General features: G+C 49.1%; 1 protein-coding gene across 2 annotated transcripts in view; it reads right to left on the bottom strand.

Annotated features, from left to right (window-relative positions):
* CD34 (CD34 molecule) overlaps positions 1-6,310 on the bottom strand; it is a 44,116-nt gene extending 37,806 nt beyond the window's left edge. For both annotated transcript variants that reach the window (XM_038749809.1, XM_038749810.1), the window contains exon 1: positions 6,211-6,310. In XM_038749809.1, coding sequence (XP_038605737.1) covers positions 6,211-6,280 — 70 coding nt within the window. In that variant the 5' untranslated portion in view covers positions 6,281-6,310. The remainder of the gene's footprint in view (positions 1-6,210) is intronic.
* Positions 6,311-22,735: the final 16,425 nt, after the last annotated feature.

Below are 22,735 nucleotides of genomic sequence, written 5' to 3'. Positions count from 1 at the left end.
ACAATCATTATTGTGGGTTCTAATCCTGGCTCTGCCCCTTGTCTGATATATGACCTTTAGCAAGTCACATAACTTATCTTTGTCTTAGATCCCTCATCGACAAAATCCCTCATCTACAATACCAGTTAATCCTACTTACACTGTGAGACCCACATGGAACCTGATTATCTTGTATCTACCCCAGAGTTTAGTACACTCCGTGGCACATAGTAAGTGCTTAACTACCACAATCATTGCTACAATCAATACCACAATCATGCTTGTTCTTTGATGAGTCTGTTGGCTTTTTGATTCAGATATCTAAGGGGTTCCAACTATTCGATGCCTTGTTTGGAATATACCAAGATCTGGCTTCTGCCAATAATAATAATAATAATAATAACAGTACTTGCTAAGTACTTATTTTAGTAAGTGCTTAATAAGTACCATTTTACTATATGCCAAGACTGTACTAAGTGCTACCTCTAAGAAGCAAACAGTCAAAGGACTCAAGAGGAAGCAACGCAGAACATTGCAAGTTTCTCTCCCTCCAGTTTCCTCATCTTACTTTTGCCTCAGAGTCCCCATCTGGACAATGGGCAAACAGAAACCAACCCCAGAGAGTTGGTCTGGGGGTGGAAATCCTGTGTGGAGAATGCGATTCTGGAAGCTCTTTCAGAATCTCCTCAGCTGGGCTGGACACCCCCAACCAAAACACACACACCTCCCCAGCCTGAAGAAAATGAATCCCTTTGGAGGATCCTGCCAGGTGAAGGGGTCTGATGATTTGGGAGTTGATGTCAACTCCCAGGTGGGGCAGGGTTTGGAATAGGGGCCTACGCAAGAAAATCACAGTAAGCTCATTCTCTAAACTGTTAAGTTCCTCATGGGTGGGGAATGTGCCTGTTTATTGTTGTATTGTACTCTTCAAAGCGCTTAGTACAGTGCTCTGCACATGGTAAGATCTCAATAAATTGACTGACTGACAATAGCCATTTGTCTGTAGAGGGAGAGGTTGATGTGATTGAGGTGAGGCCCAGGAGGTGAAGACTGTTCATAGGTGCATCCGGCCCCATCCATCTGAGCATGCCAGAGAAGGCTTTATTAATAATAATGGTAATTGTTAACTATTTTAGTACGGTGCCTGGAACATAGTAAGCACTGCAATTGCATTTGTATGCAATTTGCATACAAGCAAATTGAGTTGGATACAGTCCCTGTCCCATGTGGGGCTCACAGCCTCATTCCCTGTTTTACAACTGTGGGAACTGAGGCACAGAGAAGTGAAATGACTTGCCCAAGGTCACAAAGCAGACAAGTGGGAGTCCTGTGATTAGAACTCATGACCTTCTGACTCCCAGGCCCGTGCTCTATCCACTAGGCCACACTGCTTCTAGGCTGCTTTTAGTGAGCATTCTGAGCCCACCAAGATGGCCTTTCCCATGGGACCCAATGGTCATTCATTCATTCATTCATTCAATCGTATTTATTGAGCGCTTACTGTGTGCAGAGCACTGTACTAAGCGCTTGGGAAGTACAAGTTGGCAACATATAGAGACGGTCCCTACCCAACAGTGGGCTCACAGTTTAGAAGGGGGAGACAGAGAACAAAACAAAACATATTAACAAAATAAATAGAATAAATATGTACAAGTAAAATAAATAGAGTAATAAATACGTACAAACATATATACAGGCCACACTCTCTTGAAGTGGCTGGCCCTCCCCAACATTGCTAACTGCTTCCCTTCTCCCAGCCCTAGACACTGTTCCACTCATGGGTTCCAAACAACCAGATCAGCGGTATTTATTAAGTGTGTACTGTGTGCAGACCACTGTACTAAGCACATGGATCTGGACTGTGAGCTCGTTGTTGGGTAGGGACCGTCTCTATATGTCACCAACTCGTACTTCCCAAGCACTTAGTACTGTGCTCTGCACACAGTAAGCACTCAATGAATACGATTGAATGAATGAATGAATGTGAGAGAACAGGATATGCTTTCCTGGAATAGCCATGAAAATAAGTCCTGGCCCACACGCTTGGGAACTGGGATGGAAAGAAGACAGCAGCCTTGATGGAAAGCTGCCAGGGAGCAAAATGGAAATTGAATGCTCTCAGCTTCTGTCTGCTCTCTGAGCACTGGGCTTCCATGAGGGAAGATGGGGGACAGAAGGGGAAGGTAGAGGGGGCTGGAGACGGGGGGGAGATGGGGGCATGCCCCCTTGGTGGTGGTTTACCCCCCTGCCCTGAGCTGTACCTTGGGGTGGGGGAAGGGAGATGGGGATGACCGTGTTATTCAGCTGTCCCTGCTGCTGCTCCTCGATCAGCCAGCTGTGTGTGGCAGGGATTCAAAGGGTGAGGCCCTCTCCCCTCTGGAAGAAGCTGATAAAATTCTTTTCCCACTTTCTTGTTTTTTTGTTTCCTTCTCCACACTCTCCCAGACAGGATATGGGTGTGGGGTCGACAGGCAGGCTTGAAGGATGCAGAGGAAGGGGAGGAAAGAATGTGGGAAAGAATTGGGATGGTGGTGGGTTGGGGGAGGGGGGGGGTGCTTTCAGGGGTCCGTTAAGCCTGAAAACAACCTCAGCCTGGACTCAATCTGCAGGGCTCAAACCAGTGGATAACAAGGTCCAATCTTCCCCGGGTGCTCTAACTCCTTGTAACCCACTCACCCTCCGAGTCTACATGGCCTAGTGGATAGAGCAGGGGCCTGAGAGTCAAAAGGACCTGTCTGATGTGTGACCTTGGACAACTCACTTCACTGGGCCTCAATTCCCTCATCTGCAAAATGGGAATTGAGAATGTGTGCCCTGTGTGGGACAGGGACTATGTCAAAGCCAATTATTTTGTATCTAGCCCTGCGCTTAGTACAGTGACTGGCACATAGTAAGTGTTTAACAAATACCACAATTATTATTATTATTAGCATGGCCTTTGGGCTACTCTTGTCATCTAGAAATCCCACTTAGAGAGGAGAAAGGAGGAAAGAAAAGACCCTTTAAGCCACTTCATTGAGGCAGAATTGTGGTTATGCAAAGTTTCAAGACACAGACCTAGGTTCTAATCCTAGCTCCACCACTTGCCTATTGTGTGACCTTGGGCATGTCATTTAGCTTCTCTGTGTTTCAGTTTGCTCATCTGTAAAGTGGAGATTGAATCTTCCTCCCTCCTACCTAGGCTGTGAGCCACATATGGGACAGGGATTGTGTCCAATCAGATTATCTTGTATCTCTACACCAGCACTTAGTACAGTACTTGGCACAGAGTAAGCACTTAACAAGTACCATAATTACTACAATAAAAACTGCTTGGATTTCTAAGGTGCCTTTCTTTTACTCAAAGACCTCAAAGTTGCATTCCTAGACATTAGACTGTAAACCCCTCTAGACTGTATGCTCACTGGGGGCAGAGAATATGTCTAACAACTAACTGTTATATTGTACTCTCCCAAGTGCTTAATACAGTGCTCTGCACACATTAAGTGCTCAATAAATACAAATGATTGATTACATTTCACTGGCCCTCATGGTCTCCCTGAGAGGGAACTGCTCTTGTGCCCATTTCCCAGAAGGTGACATTTACTTGCTTTATTTTTTTTTAAATGGAATTTGTTAAACGCTTATGTGGCAGACACTGCACTAAGTGCTGGGGTAGATGCAAGGTTGTGCACAGTCCACGTCCCACGTGGGACTCCCAGTCCTAATCCCCATTTTACAGATGAGGTGACTGAGGCACAGAGAAGTGAAGTCACTTGCCCAAGTTTATACAGAAGGGAAACTGACGGACCAGGGATTAGAGCCCAAGGCCTCTGACTCCCAGACTCGTGCTCTATTCACCGCCACACTGCTTCTCAAAGCTGGGACCTGACTGCTGTATTATACTCTACCAAGTGCTTAGTACTGTGCTCTGCACAGAGTAAGCGTTCAATAAATATGACTGACCAACTGACTGACTCCCAGCTCAGGGTCTATCCCTCTGAACTGTGCAGAGTTCTGGGGTCCCACGTGTCTGCTCCATGATTTCTCTGCAGCCAAAAGGCAAGGTTGCCTCTGGGGAAGGAGTAGCTTGCTGGAACTGGCTTGCCAGTAAAAGGTCAGGGGGCACGTGCAGTCTCGGGAGTCAGAGCCAGGGAGTGGGGACCCTATCTCGGCTCTGGCTCGTTGTCAGTCACTGAGTAGAGCCCAAGGAGTCTGGAACATCTAACCGGAGGCTCAGAGGATAGCCAGCTCCTCCTCTAGGTGCTGGATCTACCCGAGTGCTAAGTTCAGTGTTCAGCACGCACACTCAGCACACTAAGCTTTCCTGGGAAAGTGAATCCTGGGCTCTCCCAAGCACTTAACACACTAAGCATTACCAAGAGCTTAGAACAGTGCTCTGCACACAAAGCACTCAATTCATTCATTCAATCGTATTTATTGAGCACTTACTGTGTGCAGAGCACTGTACTACTTGGGAAGTACAAGTTGGTAACATATAGAGACGGTCCCTACCCAACAACGGGCTCACAGTCTAGAAGGGGGAGACAGACAACAAAACAAAACATATTAACAAAATAAAATAAATAGAATAGTAAATATGTACAAGTAAAATAGAGTAATAAATCTGTATAAACACATATAATACATCTATTAATTGACTAAGCCACAATTATTGTGCTTAGGTGACTGTGAACTTCAACCAAGGCAGGGGACGGTTTCATTCCACATTTTCAAACAATCTAATCATTTTGGTAATTGTTAAGCACTTACTTTGTGCCAAGTAATATTCTAAGCACTAGGTTAGATAGAAGTTAACAGGTAGAATACAATCCCTGCTCTGGATGGGGCTCACAGTCTAAGTGGGAGGGGAAAGGGGTACTTAACTCCCATTTTACAGATGAGGAAACAGGCCCAGAGAAGTTCTGTGACTCGCCCAAGATCACTCAGCAAGCCGGTGACAGAGCTGGGATTAGAATCCAGATCCCCTGACTCCCAGGCCCATGGTCTTTCCATGAAGCCACATTATCTCCCTTCTGACCCCAGAGAGGGGAAATGTCCAGAGAGGTTAAGACCAGGGCCTGTCATTCTCTTTATCCCTCCAGGTCTCTCAGAGGTCAGGAAGCTGAAGATTCCCCCCACCCCTTAGTGGGTCGGGGATGGGGAGGAGTGTCACAACTGCCTCCTCTAGAACCTGACAGGGCGAAGCTGGGTCCCTTGCTGGGGCCTGAGGGGAGTCAGCAGAAATGAAGGTCCACTTGAGAAGCAGTGTGTCCCAGTGGAGAGAGCACAAGCCTGGAAGTCAGAAGCACCTGGGTTCTAATCCCAGCTCTGCCAATCGCTTGCTGGGTGACCTTGGAACAGTCACTTCACTTCTCTGTACCTCAGAGAAACGGAGCTACCTGATCTGCCTCCTACTTGGACTGCGGGACAGGGACTGTGTCCGACCTAATGTGTCCCCAGGGCTTAGAACAGTGTTTAACACATGGTAAGTGCTTAACAAATCCCATAAAAAATAAAGACCACCCAGAAATTGGGTTAGGGGGCTGGACCAACCCGTGGTTGCTGATGCAGGGAAGGAAGAACAGGGAAAGCGGGGGGATGTGAGGGGCTCCTGAAGCTCATTCCCATCCTTTGGGATAGAAGGCCCTGGCTCCCTGCTTCAGTGCGTATTGGCAGCTCCTCTCCTTAATGCCAAACATTTCCAGCCATGTCACTCTGCTTTCCTCCCCTCATCTCTGCCCTTGGGGCTGGTAGACCGACCCTGGTTCACACTGTCACCTCCCCGGAGGCTGGGCAGGGAGAGGGGCCTGCCACCTCTAACCCTGGCTGAAATAGCAGCCACCAGATGCCCACCTGCCCCTGTTTCCCCCTAGCTCTCTGAGCGCCCCTGCACTGCCCAGCTCGCCTTGCTTCAGTCGGGGCTCTCACGCTGGACTGGTCCGGCCAGTGGGCCTAGCGCAAGAGAGCCTCGGTGGCCCATCCCGAAGGGCCAGTGTGGAGAAGGGCACCTGTCCCTGTCCCTGCGGCCAGCCCCGGGGGGCAGCCTCCCTCCATGAGAGGCGGGTGCTCAGGCAAGAGGAAAGGAAAGGAGAACACAGCCGGCTGGAAAAATGGGCAAAAAAATCTCCCTTTCACCCCTCAACTCAGTGCTCCTTTCTCCCTGGCTCGGGGCCTACCGGATGCCCCTCCACCACCCTCAAGAAGGTTTCTCCATGCCAGGACCCCCGGCCCTGCTGGGCATATACTCACGGAGGGCGCCGAGGATCCCGAGGACCAGCCAGCAGAGCCCAGGCCCGCTGCGCTCGGCCCTGGGCAGCATCCTTGGGGCTGGAGCCGGAGCGCAGCTGGAAAGTGTCAAACTCTCTGCAGGCCGGCACCGCCCCCACCCCCTCCGCCTGGGCGGCCGACCTGGGGCTGGGCTTGGGGCCGGGGGGCGGGCTGGGCTGGGCAGGGGCCGAGCTGGGGCTGGGCTACCTTTCTCCTCCACTGCCCACGCCCCTGCCTGACTCTCGGCTCCTTTAGCGAGATGCAACCGGACCCTTCGAAGTAGTCAGTGTGCGCCCTGGGGGCTGGACTCCTGGCCTTATATAGTTAATGACCCTTCCTCCTGGAGCGCTTAGGGGCTTTTGTTCCCTTCCTTTTTCTCCCCCTCCCTGCTTTCCCCTTTAAACCACCCTTTTAACCCTTTTGTGCCTCCAGGCCACCCCCTTCCCCATGGTGTGTGTGTGTGTGTGTGTGTGTGTGTGTGTTTGGGCAGATCCCACGTCTCTCCCCTGGGCGTCCAGGGGCAGGGGTGGTGGACTGAGAAGGGTAGTTCTTGCACTCTAGCAGAGACTCATCTTACTTGTAAAGGCCTTCCTGAGTCAATCCATCAATTAGTCAATCCCTTTCTTCGCTCTCTGTCTCTCTCTCTCTGTCTCTCTCTCCCCCTCTTGACCCCAATCGACCTTATTTTTAAAGCATCCACATCCAGGCTGGGGCTCCCCTGGTTGTCTAACCAGCGAAGGCCTCCACCAAAGCCCTCCCCTCCCACCACACACAAACACACACACAACTGGGCCCAGTCCTGCCCCTCTCAGCTGGATCAGGGAAAGGAATTGTCCTCCCTCAGGCCTGAAACGCCCTCCCTCTTCATACCCCAGAGTCCACCACTCTCCTCATCTTCAAAGCCCTCCTAAAATCACTTCTCCTCCAAGAGGCCTTCCCCGACTAACCTCTCATCTCCTATTATCCCTCAATCAATCAACCACTTGTATGTGTTAAGTGCTTACTGTGTGCAGAACATAGAATTTAGAGATTGGGAGAGAACAGTACAGTTAGAGTTTGTTGACATGTTCCCTGCCCACAGGAACTTACAGTTCTGGGGTTGGAGGAAACAGACAGTAAAATAAATTATGCACATAGAATAAGTGCTGGGTGGCTGAGGGTGGGAATGAATATAAAATGTTTGAAGGGTGCATATCCAAGAGCATAGGTGAAGAAGAAGGGAGAGGGAATAGGGGAAATGAAGGAGTAGGGGAAATCTCCAGCTCTGATCTCTTTCCTTCTCTGCTTTCTGGTGTTTCCTCCTGCCTTGAGACACCTCTACTTGCATGTCCTGCCAATACTTCAAACTTTACATGTCCAAAAAAGAACTCTTTATCTTCCCACCCAAATCCTGCCCTCCCCTTGACTTTCCCATCACTTTAGACAGCACCACCATTCTTCGTGTCTCACAAGCCCAGAACCTTGGCATTACACTTGATTCATCTCTTTCATTCAACCCACATTTTCAGTATCACCAAACCCTGTCATTTCAAACTTCACTACAATCTGCCCTTTCCTTTCCATTCAAACGGCTACCCCATTAACCCAAACATTTATCCTATCCCACCTTGACTACTGCTTCAGCCTCCTCGCTGACCTCCCTGCCTCCTGTTTCTCCCCACTTCAGGCCATACTTCACTCTGCTGTCCAGATCATTTTTCTACAGTAATGTTCAGTCCCTGTTTCTCCACTTGTCAAGATCCTCCAGTGATTGCCATTCAACTCCACATCAAGTAGAAACTCCTTACCATAAGCTTCAAAGCACTCAATCACCTTGCCCCCTCCTATCTTACCTCACTGCTCTCCTACTACAACCTAGCCACACAGTCCACTCCTCCAGTGCCAACCTAATCACTGTATCTCATTCTTGTCTATCTCACCACCTACCTCCCTTCTCTGACCTGGAATGCCCTCTTCATATCTGACAATCTCTCTCTCCATCTTCAAAGCCTTATTGAAGGTACATCTCCTTCAGGAGGCCTTGCCTGACTAAACCCTCATTTCCTCTTCTCCCACTCCATTCTGCATTGTATTTGGATTTTCACTCTTCATTCACCTCTCCCATAGCACTTATGCACGTATTTATAATTTATTTCTATTAATGTCTATCTCCCTCTCTGGACTGTAAATTTGGTTGTGGGTAGGGAATATATCTACCAACTCTTATATTGTATTCCCCCAAGCTCTTATTAGAGTGCTCTGTACACTGTAAGTCCTCAGTAAATACGACTTAATGATGGATGCATTGCAATGAGGGCTTAGTTGTGGAAGGACACTCGGAGGAGATGAGATTTTAATAAGGTTTTGAAGTTGGAGAGAGTGATGTTCTGTCATCTATGAAGGAGGAGGGAATTCCAGGCCAGGGGGATGTCATGGTTGCCCATCCAGTGATTGCCCATCCACCTCCACCTCAAACAAAAACTCCTCACCATTGGCTTCAAAGCACTCAATCATCTTGCCCCCTTCTACCTCACCTCACTACTTTCCTATTTCAACCCAGCCCACAGACTTCGCTCCTCTAATGTTAACCTTCTCACTGTTTCTGGATCTTGTCTATCTCCCCACTGATTCCTGACCCAAGTCCTGCCTCTGGCCTGTAATGTCCTCCCTTCTTAAATCAGACATACATGACTCTACCCCCTTCAAAGCCTTATTGAGGGCTCATCTCCTCCAAGAGGCCTTCCCTGACTAAATCGCTCCTTTCCTCTTCTCCCACTCCCTTCTGCATCACCCTGACTTGGTCCCTTTAGTTATCTCCACTCCCAGCCCCACAGCACTTATGCACATAGCTGTAATTTATTTATTTATGTTAATACCTGCCCCTCCCCCCCAGACTGTAAGCTCATTGTGGGTAGGGAATGTATCTGCTTATTGCTATATTGTACTTTCTCAAGCACTTAGTACCGTGCTCTGCACACAGTAAGTGCTCAATAAAAACAATTGAAAGAATGAATGAACATGGGCAAGAGGTTGGTGGCAGGATAGATGAGCTCAAGGCACAGCAAAAAGGTCTGGTTAGAGGGACAAAGTGTGCTAGCTGGGTTGTAGTAGAAAATCAGCTAGGTAAAGTAGGAGGGGGCAAGCTGACTGAGTGCTTTAAAGTCAATGGTAAGGAGTTTCTGCTTGATGTGGAGGTGAATGGGCAACCATTGGAGGTTCTTTTCATTCATTCATTCATTCATTCATTCGTTCATTCAATCGTATTTATTGAGCACATACTGTGTGCAGAGCACTGTACTAAGTGCTTGGAAAGTACAATTCAGCAACAGATAGAGACAATCCCTACCCAGCAACGAGCTCACAGTCTAGAAGGGGGAGACAGACAACAAAACAAAACAAGTAGACAGGCATCAATAGCATCAACATAGATAAATAGAATTATAGCTATATACACATCATTAATAAAATAGAGTAATAAATATTTACAAATATACACAAGTGCTGTGGGGCAGGGAAGGGGGTAGAGCAGAGGGAGGGAGTAGGGGCGATGCGGAGGGGAGGAGGAACAGTGGAGCAGTGGAGCATTCTCAAAGAGTGGGAATGTGTAGACTGAATGGGTTTTTAGAAAAATGATCCTGGCAGCAGAATGAAGGATAGAATGCTTTGGGGAGAGACAGAAGACAGGGAGGTCAGCGAGGCTGATGCAATAGTCAAGGTGGGATATGAAAAGACCTTGGATCAGTAAAGCAGTGGCTTGGCTGGACTGTCCCCTATGCATTTGGATCTGTGCCTCTAAGCACTCTTTTAGACTGTGAGCCCACTGTTGGGTAGGGACTGTCGCTATATGTTGCCAATTTGTACTTCCCAAGTGCTTAGTACAGTGCTCTGAACATAGTAAGCGCTCAATAAATACGATTGATTGATTGATTGATACTCACTCACCCCCACAGAACTTATGTACCTATCTTTATACCCTGCTGCTTCCCCTATTTGTAATTTAATTCAGTGAAGTCCTCATACTTCACTCCTGCAACACCAACTCACCATACCTTGATCTCATCTCTCTCTACCAGCTTCTTGCCCACATCCTCCCTCTGACCTCTCAGTCAGTCATTCTTATTAATCGAGCTCTTACTGCACACAGAGCACTGTACTAAGCACTTGGGAGAGAACAATATAATAATAGACAGATTCCCTGCCCACAACAAGCTTACTCCCTCCTGTTTCATATACCACAGACCACCACTCTCTGCATTGTCGAAGCCCTCCTAAAATCACATCTTCTCCAGGAGGCCTTTTCTGACTAAGCCCTCACTTCCCCTACTCCCTCTCTCTTCTGTGTCACCAGAGCACTTGGATCTGTGCCCTTTAAGCACTTGATATTCACCCCACCCTCAGCCCCATAGCAATTGATCAATCAATCAATTGCATTTATTGAGCACATATTGCATGCAGAGCACTGTACTAAGTGCATGGGAGATAAAATATAACAGAGATGGTAGACAGCACTTAAATACATATCCATACTTTATTTACATACTTTAATGTCTATCTTCCCCCTAGATGGTGAACTCCTTTTGGACAAGGATCAGTTCTACTAACTCTACTGTAGTGTACTCTCCCAAGCATTTAGTCCAGTGCTCTTCACACAAAAGTTCAAAAACTAGCACTGCTTGATTGATAGATCAATTGCAAAGTCCCCTTTCCAGAACTGAGTTGGCTCTGGGGAACAGCAGGCTCATGACTGCTGGGGCTCCCAGGCTCCTCCCTCACCCTTACAGTGGCTGACAGTGGCTACCATCTTTAGATAAAACACGTGGCCTCCATTGCTAGGCCCAAATCAGCCTTATGGGGTGACAGTGTCCAGCCCTGCTCCCCCAGACCTGTCCCATCCAGGGAGCCAAGGGCAGAGCCAGGGGCAGAGCCAGGAGCAGGGGCAAGGGCAGGGTGAAGGTGTGAATGGGGGTCATTCAAGACTGAGGGCTGTTTGTCTGTCACTGATCCTCTGCTTTCAGTCTGTTGATGATAATAATTGTGGTATTTGTTAAGTGCTTTCTATGTGCCAAGCACTCCCTTCTCCTGCCACATCTGCATTTGGTTTGTGCTGGTCAGGGGTTCGGGGAGACTCTGAAGGAGGGGTCTGGCTGCAGGGGCTTGGTGGGGCAAGAATAGAGCAGGAATGGGGTGTCAGAGTAAGGAGCAGGACCGAGTCCAGGCTTCCCCATGAGGGAGGTCTTCAGTGGCTCTCTAGGCTGTAAGCTTGTTGTGGGTAGGAAATATGTCTTTTTATTGTTGTATTGCACTCTCCCAAGTGCTTAGTACAGTGTTTTGCATACAGTAAGTGCTCAATAAATATGACTGACTGAATGAATGAAAGGTCTTGGCGATAATAATAATAATGGTAATTGTTAAGCCCTTACTATGTGCCAAGCACTGGTCTAAGCACTGGGGTAGATACAAGTTAATCAGGTTGGACACAGTCTTTGTCCCATATGAGGCTCACATTCTTATCTCCATTTTACAGATGAGGCAACTGAGGCACAGAGAAAAGAAGTGACTTGCTAAGGTCACACAGCAGATATGTGGCAGAGATGGGATTAGAACCCAGGTCCTTCTGTCTCCCAGGCCTGTGCTCTGTCTACTAAGCCATGCTGCTTCTCACGCATGTAGGGTCCCACCTTAAAGAGATCCCGAGAGAGCGCGCTTTAGCACCCCTTCTTGCTGCGAGCCATGTGGACATATGGGGTGGGGGTGGAGGCAGCCGAGGCTGCACTGACCACAGCTGGGCTCCTCCTGGGCAGATCGGCCAAAACTTCATGACCTTGGAAATCCCCAGTTGGATTTCTGGCCTTGCTTCCAGCTTCTACACCCCAAGAGCAGATAGCACTGAGCAAAAGGCAGGGAAGCCCCGGTTGGGGTTGGGGTGGATGGAGACTTCACGCTTCCTCTCCCGAGGCTCCCTGGAACCCTCAGAATGGGTTGGGGGCGATTGGGGGCAGCACCTCTCCTCTCGGACCAGTATGCAAGGTGACTTGAGCCAAATGGTCCACTCCCTGGCTAGTCCATTCATTCAATCTTATTTCATTCAATTGTATTTATTGAGCGCTTACTGTGTGCAGAGCACTGTACTAAGCACATGGGTCCAGGCCCATGGAAAGGGGCAGGAGGAAACACTATGAGCAGGGAATGTGTCTGTTACATTGTTATATTATACTCTCCCAAGCACTCAGTACAGTACTCTGCACACAGTAAGTGCTCAATAAATCCGGTTGATTGATTGATTGAAACTCCCCTCACTCCTCCCCCCTCGCCTCCCCCTCTCCCTCCCCCTGAACCCCCAGGGAGCCAGGTCCCACCTGTGGGGGTCGGGCAGCAGCACCGATGGACAGGCACAAGTGAGAGGGACGGCTATTTTTAATTGGGGCAGGAAAGCGTCTCTGGAAAGGAAACATCTGGCTGAGGGTCACTGACTTCCAGGCTTTATATAGCGGTGCCTCAGACACTCTAAAATAAATCAGGGCAGTCTGGACAGGAGGGCCCCGGATAAAGCACAGACCACCTCTGCCCTCTTCCTCTCCTTTTCTTCTGGTTCATGACAGTCCTCCGCACTGGTGACTGAGTCCCATTCTGGGGTGTTGGGGGGTAGCAGCACTACCTCACTAGTTAATTACCTCATTTTACCAGAACAGGAGGGGCAAGAGGAGAGGGATTGCTCCCTAGGACCCTAGGGTGGTCACCTTCTTCAACAGTCAGTCAATCAATCAATCAATCAATCAAGCCCTTGGGAGAGTACAGTAGAGGTTGGTAGACTGATTCTTGCCCTCAAGGGGTTTACAGTCTCATGGATTTTACAGAGAGAGAGTGTGTGTGTGTGTGTGTGTGTGTGTGTGTGTGTGTGAGAGAGAGAGAGAGAGAGAGAGAGAGAGAGAGAGAGAGAGAGAGAGAGAGAGAGAGAGAGAGAGAGAGAGAGAGAGAGAGAGAGAGAGAGAGAGAGAGAAGGTAGGGGAAGAAAGCCCTTTTGAAGATCCTTACATTCCCTCCACTCCGGACAAGGTGTTGCCCCTACCTCATCCCACTCCTACCCTTAGAGGGGGACTTCAGAACTCCTGACCTCCTCCTCTAGACTGTAAGCTCCTTGTGGGCAGGGAACATGTCTACCAACTGTAGACTTAGACTTAGTAATAATCGTGCTATTTAAGTTAAGTGCTTACTGTGAGATAGGCACTGTTCTAAGTGCTGGGGTAGATACAAGATAATCAGTTTGGACACAGTCCCTGTCCCATATAGAGCTCACAGCTTTAATCCCCATTTTACTGATGAGGTAACTGAGGCCCAGAGAAGTGAAGTGACTTGTCCAAAGTCACACGGCAGACAAGTGGCAGAGTTGGGAATAGAAACCAGATCCCCCTAACTTCCAGGCCCTTGCTCTATCCATTTGGCCACACTGCTTCTCAGTGTTCTGTAGAGTGCTAGGCACATAGTAAGGGCTCAATCAATATCATTGATTGATTGATAAGGGGTTAAGACACCTGATCAATGGCCAGCCCATCCAGAGTTATGTTAACAAGAAACCGCTAGGAACTGCTTGACCTCTAAAATCAATCAATCAATCATATTTATTGAGCACTTACTGTGTGCAGAGCACTGTACTAAGCGCTTGGGAAGTACAAGTTGGCATCATATAGAGATGGTCCCTACCCAACAGTAGGCTCACAGTCTAGAAGGGGGAGACAGAGAACAAAACAAAACATATTAACAAAATAAAATAAATAGAATATGTACAAGTAAAATAAATAAATAGAGTAATAAATACGTACAAACATATATACATATATACAGGTGCTGTAGGGAAGGGAAGGAGGCAAGGTGGGGGTGATGGAGAGGGGAAGGAGGGAGGGAGGAAAGAGGGGGCTCAGTCTGGGAAGGCCTCCTGGAGGAGGTGAGCTCTCAGTAGGGAGGGAAGGTATTCGGGTGGGCAGGAGTTGGGGAGAACAGTGTGAGAACAAATATTATTATTGCACCTGGGACAATGCAATGCAATGCAGCCAGAAAGCTCCAATATCAAAAAACAATGGAGGAGGGACTGATGGGGGAGGTGACCAATCAATCAATCATTATTTATTGAGCATTTACTGTGTGCACAGCATTGTACTAAGAGCTTGGGAGACTACAATATAACAATATAACAGAGTTGGTAGACCCGTTCCCTGCCCACAGCAAGCATATAGTCTAGAGGGGGAGACGGGCTTTAGTATAAATAAATTATGGATATATACATAAGTGCTGTGTATATATATATGCATATATATACATAATAAGTCCCTCTTCTAGACTGTGAGCCCGTTGTTCGGTAGGGAGTGTATCTATCTGTTGCCGATTGTACTTTCCAAGCGCTTAGTACAGTGCTCTGCACACAGTAAGTGCTCAATAAATACGATTGAATGAATGCATGAATACTGCTGGGATGACTGAAGGGTGAATGAAGGGAGCAAATCAGGATGACACAGAAGGGAGTGGGAGAGAGGAAATGAGGGCTTAGTCAGGGAAGGCCTCTGGAGGAGATGAGCCTTCAATAAGACTTTGAAGGTGGGGAGAGTAGTCACCTGTGGGATATGAAGAGGGAGGGCATTCCAGGCCAGGGGCAGGATGTGGGTGAGAGATCAGTGGCACGAGACTGAGGTACAGTGAGTAGCTTGGCATTAGAAGAGCGAAGTGTGTGGGCACTGGCTTGTAGTAAGAGAGTAGCGAGATGGGGTAGGAGGGGGCAAGATGATTGAGTGCTTCAAAGGATGATCAAAGGGGGAGGATGGGGAGGATGATGAAATCGAGCAGAAAAAGGGAGCGGGAGATTAGAGAAGGGAAAAAACAGACTGTAAGCTCATGGGCAGGGAATGTGTGTCATGTTGTTGTGTTGTACTCTCCCAAGTGCTTAGTACATTGCCCTGCACATAGTAAGCGCTCAGTAAATACAATTGATTGATTGATTGACTGATTGAAAGGGCACAAGCCTGGGAGTCAGAGGACCTGGAGTCTAAACACTGCTCTGCTGTTTACTTGCTGTGTAACCTTGGTCAAGTCACTTCACTTCTCTAAGCCTCAGTTTCCTTCTCTGTAAAATGGGGATTTAACATCTTTTCTCACCCCCACTTAGGCTGAGAGTCCCATGTAGGTCAGGGACTGTGTTGGACCTGATTAACTTGTATCTACCCCTGTGCTTAGTACAGTGCTTGGCACATAGTAAGTGCTTAACAAATATTACTATTCTTATTAAATGGGAGGATGAGGAAGGGAGGAAAACCGAAGGGGAAAGAAGAGGAGAAAATAGAAGAAAGGGGAGCAGAGGAAGGGATGAGGGAGAAGAGGAAAAAGAAACAGAGGGAGGGTGAAGAGGGGCTAGGGAGGGGGAGAGGCTCTTCCTCTTGCTCACAAAGGGACAGTGCTCATGGGAAGCAGGGGTTAAGCTGGAGCAGCCGGCTGGCTCTTTGTTGTCATTGTTTTCAATCCTTTTTCGTGGTGTGGCCAGGCTGGGCCTGGAGAGGAGCTGGGGGTGCAGCTGGGGAGCTGGGAGACAACAAAGCCCACAGCCCCCTGTTCTTGCCCCGTTCCCTACTCCCCACTCCTCTCTCCCAGTGGAGCGGCCGGGCCGGGCCTAGGACTGAGGGTGTGCAGATGGTCCACAGGATTGCATAAGTCTCTAACTGGATTCATATGTGCCTCCTTCCAGTCCTTCCAGGCCCGGATCCGAGCGGGGCGGGGGAGGTGACCTCACTCATTGGCTGGGCAGGGAGGATCAGCTCTTTGCAGGGAGGGCAGGAGGACTTGGGATTTGAGGTGACCCTCACTGGGGACCCCAAGGAGCTGGGGGGGCCCAGGGGCTGGGTGGGGCAGGGAAGAGTTTTGGTGGGGGGGCTCTCAGACCTCACTCACCTCCCTTCTCCCATCTCCAGAATCTCTCTTGGCTGCCCAATCTGCCTGGCCCTCGTCCACCAACTAAGCCCTCCTTTCCTCTTCTCCCACTCTCTTCTGCGTCGCCCTGACTTGCTCCCTTTATTCATCCTCGCTCCCAGCCTCAAAGCACGTATGTCCATATCTGCAATTTATTTATTTATATTAAAGATCGTCTCCCCTCTAGACTGTAAGCTCATTGTAGTCAGGGAATGTGTGTGTTTATTGTTGTATCGTACTTTCCCAAGTGCTTAATACAGAGCTCTGCACACAGTAAGCATTCAATAAATACTGATTGACTGATTTTCAGCTATGGAGGAAGCTCTCCCTTTCTAGGGTGAAATGCAGCTCCCTCTGGGGAGGATCGTGGTGGCTTCTGGACATCGGGCCCTTGGTGCCTGGCCTGGGGCCCAGGATTTCCCAGGTGGTGGGTTGCTGACCCCTGGTAAATTTCCACTGCTGCATAGTGATCCCCAGAACTTTAATAATAATAATAGCATTTGTTAAGTGCTTACTATGAGCAAAGCACTGTTCTAAGCGCTGGGGAGATTACAAGGTGATCAGGTTGTCCCACGGGGGGCTCACAGTCTTAATCCCCATTTTACAGATTACAAGGTGATCAGGTTGTCCCACGGGGGGCTCACAGTCTTAATCCCCATTTTACAGATGAGGTAACTGAGGCACAGAGAAGTTAAGTGACTTGCTCAAAGCCACACAGCTGACATTTGGCAGAGCCGGGGTTTGAACCCACAACCTCTGACTCCAAAGCCCATGCTCTTTCCATTGAGCCATTCTGCTTCTCTGTTTCTTTGGGGCCTTCCGCAGGCTGGGTGAGGGTGGAAGCCTTGATAAAGGAGGAGTTGACTGGGGCGTGGGGGGGTGGTGTTCAACCTGTCTTCCCAACTCCCCCCCTCCGTGAGCACAGGCCCTGTCTCTGGCTTCAGGGCAGGGAGATGGTTGAGTACTGTGAGATAGCAGCCAGGCTAGGGGCATGGGCTCCTGGGGCCTGGTCAGATCTGGGGGGAGGGAAGGCAGCGGGGCGGGATTCGGGGAAAACTGTGTGAGAGCGGGTGGCCAGTTCCTGTCTCTGACCTTCTGAACAGCGCCCACACCTCCTGCCTGGATAAGAATAGCCCGGCTCTTTCCTGTCCGGGAGGAGAGAGACCAAGTGTCATCCTGGCCTGGGCCTCTCGCTTCCTGCCATTCTGTTCTTCTCCGGTGGCGGGGTGGTGGGTAGTGGGGCTGCGATCAGAGAGGCCGATGGCAGCTGCTCCCACCCCCGGCTCCCCTCACCCCTCTCCTCATCACACTAAAAATAGGAGGCAGGCTGGAAGGGGATGGGGGGGGGGGGGGGGGGAGGAGGAAGGGTGGGGTGGGCCCACCAGCCCCCAACTCCTTCCCACTAGGGCCCGCCCCCACCCCCCCCCCCCACCACACACCTCCCCAGCCAGAAGCAGACCCCAGTGTACTGCTGGGCTGCAGTAGGGGCAGAACAGCCAAGTACTGACAGACAATTACTCTCTTCCCACCTTCCAAGTCTTCTTGAAGGCACCTCTCCTCCAAGAGGCCTTCCCTGACGAAGCCCTCCTTTCCTCTTCTCCCATTTCCTTCTGTGTCGACTTGACTTGCTCCCTTTATTGACCACCCCTGTTCCCAGCCCCACAGCAAATATGTAATTTTATTTACAGATATGTCCACATCTGTAAGTTTATTGATGTTATTGTCTGTCTCCCCCTCTAGGCTGTAAGCTCACTGTGGGCAGGTAACGTGTTCGTTATATTGTATTTCCCCAAGTGTTTAGTACAGTGCTTTGCAAACAGTAAGGGCTCAATTCATTCATTCATTCGTATTTATTGAGCGCTTACTGTGTGCAGAGCACTGTACTAAGCGCTTGGGAAGTACAGGTTGGCAACGTATAGAGACGGTCCCTACCGAACAGTGGGCTCACAGTCTAGAAGGGGGAGACAGAGAACAAAACAAAACATACTAACAAAATAAAATAAATAGAATAAATATGTACAAATAAAATAAATAGAGTAATAAATACATACAAACATATATACCTATATACAGGTGCTGTGGGGAGGGGAAGGAGGTAAGGTGGGGGGGATGGGGAAGGGGAGGTGGGGGAGAGGAAGGAGGGGGCTCAGTCTGGGAAGACCTCCTGGGCAATAAATGCGATTGACTGACTATCTTCTGGTTGGGGGGGACTCTGGGGTCAGAGACAGAAAGGACCCCATATGTGGAGGGGGAGCACCAGACAGGGTGGGGAGAGGGCAGGGTCAAAAAAAGAATGAGTGCTGGCGGAGGGCTCACAGAGAATGGAAAATAAGGAGGGGGTGTGTGTGTGTGTGTGTGTGTGTGTGTGTGTGTGTGTGTGTGTGTGTGTGTGTGTGTGTGTGTGTGTGTGTGTGTGTGTGTGTGTGTGTGTGTGTGTGTGTGTGTTTTGGGGTGGTAGGAGGGGAGACAGGATGGGGCCAGAGAGTCTGTACTCCAGGCAGGGAGATGGTGGGCATGGGCACTGGGCAAGACCCTTCCCCACTGGGAATGTTGGCTTTCTGTGGGCAGCAAGCATATCTATCAACTCAGCTATAGTGTACTCTCCCAAGCGGTTAGTACAGTGCTCTGCATACAGTAAGTGCTCAATACATATGATTGATTGGTGTGCACCAGCACTAGCACTTACACAAGCACATTCACACGTGCACTAACACTTACACAAGCATACTTACACATGTAACAGAACTTACGCAAGCCTGCTCACACGTGCATTAGCACTTAGATATATTCACCCCTGCACTAGCCCTTACACGACTACACTCTCTCATGACCTAGCACTCAAACAGGCTCACCCATGTACTAGCCCTTACACAAGAACATTCACTCCTGCACTAGCGTTTATACAAACCTGCCTATGCATTAGCATTTACACAAACACACTTATACACAAACACCCAAGCCTGCTCACTCATATCCTTGCCCTTACACAAGCACACTTCCCCATACACTAGCTCTTACACAAGCACACCAGCACTTTCATTCATTCATTCAATCATATTTACTGAACGTTTATGGTGTGCAGAGCACTGTACTAAGCGCTTGGGAAGTACAAATTGGTAACACAGAGAGACGGTCCCTACCCAACAAGGGGCTCACAGTTTAGAAGGGGGAGACGGACAGCAAAACAAAACAAGTAGACAGGTGTCAATACCATCAGAATAAATAGAATTATAGCTATAGACACATCATTAATAACATGAATAGTGTAATAAATATGTACAAATATACACAAGTGCTGTGGGGAGGGCACTTGTGTGTGTGCATACACACACACACACACACACACACACAGAGCATGCTGACTGGTTGAACATGTCCCTCTTCAGGGGAAGATTTCCCAGCCCTGGGCCTATTCCAGCTGCCCTCAGAGGGACATTTTCCCCATTTGGAGGGCTTGGGAAGGGGAGTTGGACCAGGAGGCAGAGAGAGATAACGTTACTGAAACACAATTCTCTATACAAAGCAAAGTCAGGAGCGCTAGGAGAATGTGTGGGGGTAAGGGAGGCAAGACGGACAGGACTGGAGGGCAGCGGTTACACATTCCCATCGAAGGACCCCATCTTCACACCCTTAGGGGGCCGAGCCCTGGAGCTCAGACCCGAGAGCTATCTGAGGATCCCTATGAGTGGTTGGGTGAGCTTCAGGTGACCAGATTCCTGGGGGCCTCAGAGAGGATGGGGACGGAGCCTCCAGAGTGAGGGTGGACAGCGGGGGTGGGCAGAACAGTCATTCAGCCGATTCTATTTACTGAGCACTTATTTTGTGCAGAGCACTGTCCTAAGCACTTGAGAGAGTACAACACAACACATTCTCTGCCCAAAACGAGCTTACAGACTAGAACAGAGAGAGAGGGGGCCAAAAGAGCAGAGAGACAGAGGAATGGCCAGGGAGGGAAAGGGAGAGAAGCAAAAGTGGAAGTGAAGAGAAGGAGGGAAGCAAAGCGGAAGAGCGAGCGAGGCCACCCCCTTCCCCGTGGTCGACACCATCCCAGCCTCCTGGGCTGGACGGCGACTGCCCGGCCCTTCTGGAACCAGCCGTAGTGGTGCTCAACAAATACTACTACAACCAGCGGCTCCTGAAGTTTCCACTTTCCCTTTCCTTTGCCTGTTGGCTATGCTCCCCACCCTGGGACAACAAGTGAGTAGGCAGGAATGGGAGGGCAGCACACTGCAAAGTGCCTGCAGAGGATTTTTACATGCAGGATCGGTTTTGCAGCCAAAGTGATGACAGCCTAGTGCCCTGCGCAGGGGCAGTGTCCTCATGGGTCTGCGGGCGGTAGTCTTGGTGGCCCCTGAGGGCTTCGCCAACCACGGCAGCCAGCGATTTTTTAGGATTCCTTTTAGGCCTAACTACCTCACAGAACATTCAAGCCAGTGCTCTGTCAGAAATCTGCCCCACTGACTGTTTGCAGTGCCAACAAGCAAAACTGGGACTAGACCCTAGTTCTCCAATTTTTTTAATGGTGTTTGTTAAGCGCTTACTATGTGCCAGGCTCTGTTCTAAGTGCTAGGGTAGATACAAAGTTATCAGGATGGACACAGTCCATGTCCCAGATGGGGCTCACAGTCCTAAACCTATTTTACAGATGAGGGATCTGAGGCCCAGAGAAGTTAAATGGCTTGCCCAAGGTCACATAGCTGACAAGTGATGGAGCTGAGATTAGAACTCAGGTCCTCTGACTCTCAGGTTGGTGCTCTTAACACTGGACAAAAACCTGAGGAGAGACAGAGATTGAGGGAGAGACAGAGACCTGGGGAGTGAGACAGAGATCGGAGGGAGAGACTGAGATCAGAGAGTGACAGAGACTGGTAGAGAGGCAGAGATGGGGAGACAGAAAGCAGTGAGTGAGACAGAGTCTGAGGAGCTAGACAGAGTTAAGAGGGAGAGACAGAGATGAGGGAGGGAAACAGAGAGCTCACGTCCTCCAGGAAGCCTTCCCAGACTGAGCCCCCCCTTTCCTCTGCTCCTCCTGCCCTTCCCATTGCCCTGACTCCCTCACTCTGCTCTACCCCTCTCCCCACCCCACAGCATTTGAATATAGATGTACAAACTTATGATTCTATTAATTTTATTAATGATATGTATATATCTATAATTCTATTTATTTATATTGATGCTACTGATGCCTGTCTACTTGTTTTGTTTTGTTGTCTGTCTTCCCCCTTCTAGACTGTGAGCCCATTGTTGGGTAGGGATTGTCTCTGTTGCTGAATTGTACTTTCCAAGCACTTACTACAGTGCTCTGCACACAGTAAGTGCTCAATAAATACGATTGAATGAATGAATGAATGACTAACAGTGAGATATTCATTCATTCATTCATTCACTCAATCGTATTTATTGAGCACATACTGTGTGCAGAGCACTGTACTAAGCGCTTGGGAAGTACAAGTTGGCAACATATAGAGACAGTCCCTACCTAACAATGGGCTCACAGTCTAGAAGGGGGAGACAGACAACAAGACAAAATATATTAACAAAATAAAATAAATAGAATAAGAAATATGTACAAGCAAAATAAATAGAGTAATAAATCTTATCTGTACAAACATATATACAGGTGCTGTGGGGAGGGGAAGGAGGTAGGGCGGGGGGGGATGGGGAGGGGGAGAGGAAGGAGGGGGCATGGAACCACCCAGCAGATGGGGGGATGGCACCCTGGGCAGTCTGGCAGCAATGGGGAAGACTCTTTTGAGGGAAATCAAGAGAATCAGGGTTATCTCTGGAATTGGCGGGCCCTGGGCAAGTTGCCAGATGGAAGGTCATTGTTTCTGGGCTTGGTCCAAGAGGCCATCCCTAAAGAGAGTAATCCCTAATGAAAATAATGAATGCAGCATCTGTTAAGCCTTACTGTGTGACAAGCTCTGTAGTAAGCGCTTAGATACTAGATAATCGAGGTGAACACAATCCCTGTCCCACATGGGGTTCCAGAGAAGGGCGGAAAGATGCTGAATTTTGTGGATGAAGAAACTGAGGCACAGAGAAGTGAAGTGACTTGCCCAGGGTCACACAGCCTGCAAGTGGCAGAGCTGGGATTAGAAGCCAGGTCCTCAGGCTCCCAGGCCTTGGATCTTTCCCCAAACAGGCATCCTCAAGGCCCTTCAAGGCCCTACTGAGAGCTCACCTCCTCCAGGAGGCCTTCCCAGACTGAGCCCCTTCCTTCCTCTCCCCCTCGTCCCCCTCTCCATCCCCCTCATCTTACCTCCATCCCTTCCCCACAGCACCTGTATATATGTATATATGTTTGTACATATTTATTACTCTATTTATTTATTTATCTTACTTGTACACATTTATTCTATTTATTTTATTTTGTTAGTATGTTTGGTTTTGTTCTCTGTCTCCCCCTTCTAGACTGTGAGCCCTCTGTTGGGTAGGGACTGTCTCTATGTGTTGCCAACTTGTACTTCCCAAGCGCTTAGTACAGTGCTCTGCACACAGTAAGCGCTCAATAAATACGATTGATTGATTGATTGATCCTCGTGGCCCCGAGCTGGGCCATCATGAGGCCATCCTGCACCAG

This window comes from Tachyglossus aculeatus, chromosome 7 (genome assembly GCF_015852505.1).
Source record: "Tachyglossus aculeatus isolate mTacAcu1 chromosome 7, mTacAcu1.pri, whole genome shotgun sequence".
Classification (NCBI taxonomy): domain Eukaryota; kingdom Metazoa; phylum Chordata; class Mammalia; order Monotremata; family Tachyglossidae; genus Tachyglossus; species Tachyglossus aculeatus.
This window is presented reverse-complemented; position numbering and strand designations above follow the sequence as displayed.